The sequence below is a fragment of the Podarcis raffonei genome, chromosome 15 (genome assembly GCF_027172205.1).
Source record: "Podarcis raffonei isolate rPodRaf1 chromosome 15, rPodRaf1.pri, whole genome shotgun sequence".
Lineage (NCBI taxonomy): Eukaryota > Metazoa > Chordata > Lepidosauria > Squamata > Lacertidae > Podarcis > Podarcis raffonei.
In genome coordinates, this window is record NC_070616.1 from 34,218,691 (window position 1) to 34,224,690 (window position 6,000).

The following is a 6,000-nucleotide window of genomic DNA, read 5'->3' on the forward strand; positions in this document are numbered from 1 at the left end:
CTTCCTTAACTGTCACCTAGCAGCAGCCATTCCATCAGGCAGCAACAGAGGGAGAGGTGGAAAATGGGGTCCATGCCGTTGGATCTGAAAGACCAGTTCCATTCAGCTGCCACTTTTCCTCAGCTGTTTCCATTCAAGCTAGTCATTTGTAACTTTAAGAACTGGTGCCTGAATTTGTGGCTTCCTCAGCTCTCCACCCCTCATTTTCGTAGTTGTGTCTTTCAGACTGTAAGCTGCAGAGACTGTGTTTTCGATCTTATGTAAATCAAACTCTGAAACACGGGTATTTCAATGGACGCAAACACACCCACCCACAGCCAATGGTGACTGCTCTCCATTACTATCATGAAGGCTTTGTACTCACAGCAAACAAGTTGTTTGACTTATCTGCTATGATCAAAAGCTGTAAGTACACAACTTTCTCATTAAATATCATAATAACATAAAAAGAGACCTGCTGGATTGCGCCAAAGGCCCATCAAGTCCAGCATCCTGTACCCACAGTGGCTAAACAAATGCATATAAGAATTCCACAAACAGGACCAAATTCCTACAGGCCTCTCCGCAGTAACAATTCCTGGCAGCTGTCATTCAGAGGCACTATGCCTCCAACAGTAACATTCACTAGGTTTCACCCAAGGGCAACACTTACTTACTTTGAAATTTTGGATTCCACCTCTCCACAATGCCTTATGGCAGCTTACAATAAAATACCCATCATCATCATCATCATCATCATACAATGATGCCCATAACCCTGCCCACACTCCTGTCAAAATAACATCCAGGATTAAAATATTGTTTAAGAGCATCAGATTCCTAACACAGGAGCTAAATTAGCAAAGGATGGTTTGGTTAAGCTCACCCGAAGAATTAAAACAATCTTCTCAGTGGGATCAAAGGTATATGACCCAGTTGCTGACAGGATAATGACTATAGCTCCTTCGGTGTGCCATTTCATCAGAAAAGAAACAGAACTCACAGCGGAACATTCAGCTAACTGGAACCATACCTGCTTCTCTGCATCCGTTGGGTGTTGCTGACAGAGACTGCAAGAGTCCATTCTGCTTCAAGGCAGAAATCTGAAAGAGGGAGAAGTCATCAGAATGTAAAATGCCACATTAACCTGTTGATGGACTTCTGCAAAATATTGTCAAGGCTAATGCATCTGAATGCCTTTGGGCTGAGATCGGGGCTACTTGGCAAATTGCTACCGCCAGCTTCGATTTAAAGTCAGCTTTGGAATTGGTGCCATCCTGTCCGCCGATTTCCATGCAGACATTTAAGCGATGGCGGAAGCAGCTAAGAAATCATACTAGCATGGAAGAGCTAACTGGGCTGGGTGGGAGAATGAGGACTCCAACCACTATTTCTTAGACTGAACTGCCCCCAAATGTGTTGCTGTGATATAGCTCTGGCTGCTGTCACTCATACCCTAATAACATTAATTCAGACGAGGCTACTGCACATGCGGCTGCCTTTGGAAAGTGTTTAGAAATAGCAACTGGTTCAGACTGTGGGAGCAAGAGTGTTAACTGGATATAATACTACATAAAGTGTAGTATTTCAGTTTTATGTCAACTGCACCAGTGTCTGGTAGGCATTTACGCCCAATGCACAGCGCTGATTTTGACCTTTAAAGTCCTAAGTGGTTTGGGGCTGGGACAGCTTCTCCCATGATTCTATCCACTCACTTAGATCATACATCCGTCTCCCCGTCACATGAAATGTAAGATTATGCTGTTCCATGAGACAGGGCATTTTCAATGGTAGCACCTAAATTGTGGAACTCTCATCCTAGACAGACATACACGGCTACCTCATTAATAGGGTTCAGGTGACAGGAAACTATTTCAGAGGACACCAGATAATCATTTGGCTGTCTTTGGCTGTGATCACAGCAGTAATCTTTATAATGTGGCTTTTTTCAGCAGCATCATGCTATACTGCTGCTAAGTTGTCTTGTAAGTACCAATGGATGGAAAGCTAGGTTACTTTTTTTATTATTGCAAAGGACTTTACATTGAAAAACGCTATAGACATTGTGAACAGTGCAGTTGTGTATCAATTCATCCATGTCTTTGCCATTTCAAAGGCTGCAGGTGCTTTATAAGAGGCTTCCCTTCAAGGTTTTGGGGAAGGTATGACTGACCACAAGAAGCAATAGCTGTCTGCCTCCTATAGAAATAGGCTGATCTAAGCTGCCTCCTACTCTACGTTCCATTTAAATTCCCAAGAACTACTAAGGGTGCAAGGGACGCGGGTGGCGCTGTGGGTTAAACTACAGAGCCTAGGACTTGCCAATCAGAAGGTCGTTGGTTCAAATCCCCGTGACGGGGTGAGCTCCCGTTGCTCGGTCCATGCTCCTGCCAACCTAGCAGTTCGAAAGCACGTTAAAGTGCAAGTAGATAAATAGGTACCACTCCGGCGGGAAGGTAAGTGGCATTTCCGTGCGCTGCTCTGGTTCGCCAGAAGTGGCTTAGTCATGCTGGCCACATGACCCGGAAGCTGTATGCCGGCTCTCTCGGCCAATAAAGTGAGATGAGCGTCGCAACCCCAGAGTCGGTCACGACTGGACCTAATGGTCAGGGGTCCCTTTACCTTTACCTTACTAAGGGTGCCTGCTTAAAAATACCACATCTGCATATTTACAAGGAAACTATTAGCTGCACTGGCGCAGCATTCCCCAACATGGCACCCACCAGATCCTTTGGACTACAACTCCCATCAGCTCCAGCCACCACAGAAGGCAGAACTAGTGCAATGAAAAATCCACACCTTACTATGCTGGCAGAAACAAAATTCCTTATTAATATTCCATTACTGCAGATTTAAGTATGTTGGTTACAGGCACTTGACCACACCTACAACTGTGGTGCTATATAGGGATTGGCTGTCTGAACAGCTGGTGCAGCATAGTGGCCGACAGTGCAGGCCAAGAAGTCTCCAGTTCAAATTTTGCCTCGGCCAGGTAAGAAATTACACTTACATGCAAAGCTTTGTACGCTGGAAAAGAAACCGCTTGTTCTTCATTCTGGTAGTTGCCAGTGCTGCATCGGTTCATACCCTAATGGAAACAATGAAATCATAGAGTCACCAGAGAATGAATTATCATCTCGGAGTCCCAAAGGCACCCAGGTTTCTATGAGGAAACGGAGAACATGGTTAAGCTTTATGCAGAGCTGTACCGGGGAAGATTTATCAGTTGTTTAACATAACAGAAACTAAAGAACAAGGAACCACACTTTGGATTTAGTGCAAATTGCGCAGGGCCAAAAACCACTATCAGGTCACCTAGTCTTGGGGGACCAAATTAAGAGCAAAAGTGTGGTGGTTGAATACAAAAGGCAGGGGAAATATTTATGTATGAGTGGATGAGAGATGCCACTCATGCAAACGCCCTCCAAGAGTACTCAGATGAAAGCAGGTGTACCTGCTTTATACTGAATGAAAGAGAACCTCTCCACATCCACAAACCAAAGCAGATGACTGCACACAGGACCAGCTGGTAACCACACAAAAGCTGCCCTAAGCTCTTTTGCATCCTATTTTTCTATCAAAGAAAATGAATACAGAGTTTCCACCCCAAAACATAAAGCATATTAGACAATCGTTAAGTTTAGATCAGGGGTAGGCAACCTGCATCCTGCCTAATGCTCCTAGACTAAAACTCTCTTCGTCCCCAACCACACATGATGTTGAGTTGAGAATCCTGAGGCTCCCCATTCCTGATTCAGATATTTGTTTGCTAAACGCCAAGCTCATTTTGAGTATATTATCTTAGTAGGCCCTTGCAAGACATCTAGCCCAGTGTTGTTATTCCCATATTACAGATATGAAGACTAAGGTCCAGAGAAGGTAGCTTATCTTAAGCCCCACCCCCAGCTGAAGTGAGAATTGAACTGCAGCCTCCTAGATCTCATTCTCTCATACCACAATGTCATGTTTTCCCCCCAATACATACAGACGTTCTAATTTTCAGATTTTTCCAAAGGTTCAGTACATACTAGTGAACTTGCAGTTCCCAACACTGCAAAAAGGGTAGTGTTCCGTCAGATGAGGTTGCAAGCTACAGTCTCCAACCTAAGAGCTTCCGCATGAATATTCAACATTTTTGGGGAACATTTTTACTCCTACCGCACCTATGCTTTTAACAACTGCACAGGCAGAAACCAGCAGGTACAAGCTTCTCATCTAGAGATCTGCAGCTTACCTTCAAACACACACACCCATTTTTTTAACAACAGAAAAGAACAGTTGCAATTTCTCCAACCCTCTTCCCCTCTGTGTTGTAGCAAGATGTGCTGCACAGCAGGCGGGAGGAAGGCAAAGGGGGCAAAATAAAAGCCTTAGAGAAGCATCAGTTGCATCAGGCAATTTGAAGGTGCACACATGGCCTTCAGGTTGCTTCCTACTACAGTGGTACCTCGGGTTAAGTACTTAATTCGTTCCGGAGGTCCGTCCTCAACCTGAAACTGTTCTTAACCTGAAGCACCACTTTAGCTAACGGGGCCTCCTGCTGCTGCCGTGCCGATTTCTGTTCTCATCCTGAAGCAAAGTTCTTAACCTGAGGTAATATTTCTGGGTTAGCAGAGTCCGTAACCTGAAGCATATGTAACCCGAGGTACCACTGTACTTGAATATCCATGCCAACCATTTCGATGGCCAATTCTGGTAGAAGGGAGGAAGAGAAAAATAAAAGTGTTACCAATCGCTTCTTTGGCTTTCTGAGGGACATGCATACCAAGGCTTCTTTTCCTTTTTTTGCAACCCAAACTCAGCCCTCGCACCTCTCAGGTGGGCACCACTGCCATTCTTAAGAGAACGACGGAGGTGTTCACAAGGAGTTCCGGCACCCCCTTTTTCCACCCCCCTAGAAAAATAGCCCTGTGCATAACCACAAAATATACCTGCTAAGCTGACAGTGAACACAACAAGCCTCCTCAGAAAAAGGCATTGGCTGCTATGAGGCCAATCTAAATTCAGCAAAACTGGACAACCCCCCCCCCCACCATGCCACCCCTCCCCCCAAAAAAACCTGATCCCCCCTTTACTCCCCTCCCCCTTTCAAACAGCCCCTCCCACTGTGGCCCCCAAACTAATAAGTCCTACTTGCCACCCCCCAAAAATATATCCCCGCCCACCATGGCCCCCAAACCAATACGGTTGTCCTGCCGTCCCCCCCCCTTTTTACTCTCTTCCTTAAGGTCAGATACCTGGGAAGGAAGGGTAACGCACGCAGACACACACAAGCCCGTACACGCCCCCTTCCCCCTATACAGCGACATAGTTGCATAGGTAGTGACACGTGTCTACTCATTCCCACATTCGCAGTCGCGCGTCACGCCCCCCCCCCGCCTCCCTCAGTTTCCCCTGCCCTTCCCCACACATCTCCCCCACAAATAACGCACCCACGGAGGCGTCATCCCCGACAAGCCGGACCGAACGACGGGCTTCCCCCTCCCCCCGCCTCAGTTTTTCCTCCAATCTGTGTTCTGTTGCTAACCCCCCCTCCTGTAACACCCACACAGGCAAACGCGCGTGCGCGTCCCTTTGCATGCCGGGAGTTGTAGTCCCAGGGGCCTCGGATTGGGCAGAGCAGCCTTTCCTTCTTCATTCCGCCGCGTAAAGTCAGCTGCGTGGCGGGGGCACGCGTCTGCTGCTCCGCTCTGCTCAGTACGATTGAGCTTGCCCGATTGCCCAGTCCGGTAGTCCTGCGGAAGGTTGTTGTTGTGCATGATCAAGAGTGAGCTCCCACGACAAAAGCGTCTCTCGCGAAATGTAAAACGAACTGTGAAAAAGACTCCGAATTGAAAAGTGGAGAGAGACCTTTCACTCTTTACCTGATTGTTTTGTATCACACATTAGCTAATTTTTAAAAACCAAAACAAAATTTTTTTTTCCTTCCAGTAGCACCTTAAAGACCAACTAAGTTAGTTCTTGGTATGAGCTTTCATGTGTATGCACACTTCTTCAGATACACTCAAAACCAAACACTCA

The 6,000-nt window shown here is 46.4% G+C and overlaps 1 protein-coding gene across 5 annotated transcripts in view; it reads right to left on the reverse strand.

The window, feature by feature from the left end:
• The window catches only part of ELMOD3 (ELMO domain containing 3), a 28,858-nt gene extending 23,284 nt beyond the window's left edge, over positions 1-5,574 (reverse strand). For 3 of the 5 annotated variants that reach the window (XM_053366770.1, XM_053366774.1, XM_053366772.1), the window contains exons 1-4: positions 5,412-5,574; positions 4,568-4,671; positions 2,990-3,067; positions 1,013-1,082 (exon numbers count right to left, since the gene is read on the reverse strand). In XM_053366770.1, coding sequence (XP_053222745.1) covers positions 1,013-1,082; positions 2,990-3,067; positions 4,568-4,671; positions 5,412-5,559 — 400 coding nt within the window. In that variant the 5' untranslated portion in view covers positions 5,560-5,574. Of the gene's footprint in view, positions 1-1,012; positions 1,083-2,989; positions 3,068-4,567; positions 4,672-5,216; positions 5,344-5,411 lie in introns of those variants that run through there. The other 2 variants (XM_053366773.1, XM_053366771.1) reach the window with 2 other exon arrangements.
• Positions 5,575-6,000: the final 426 nt, after the last annotated feature.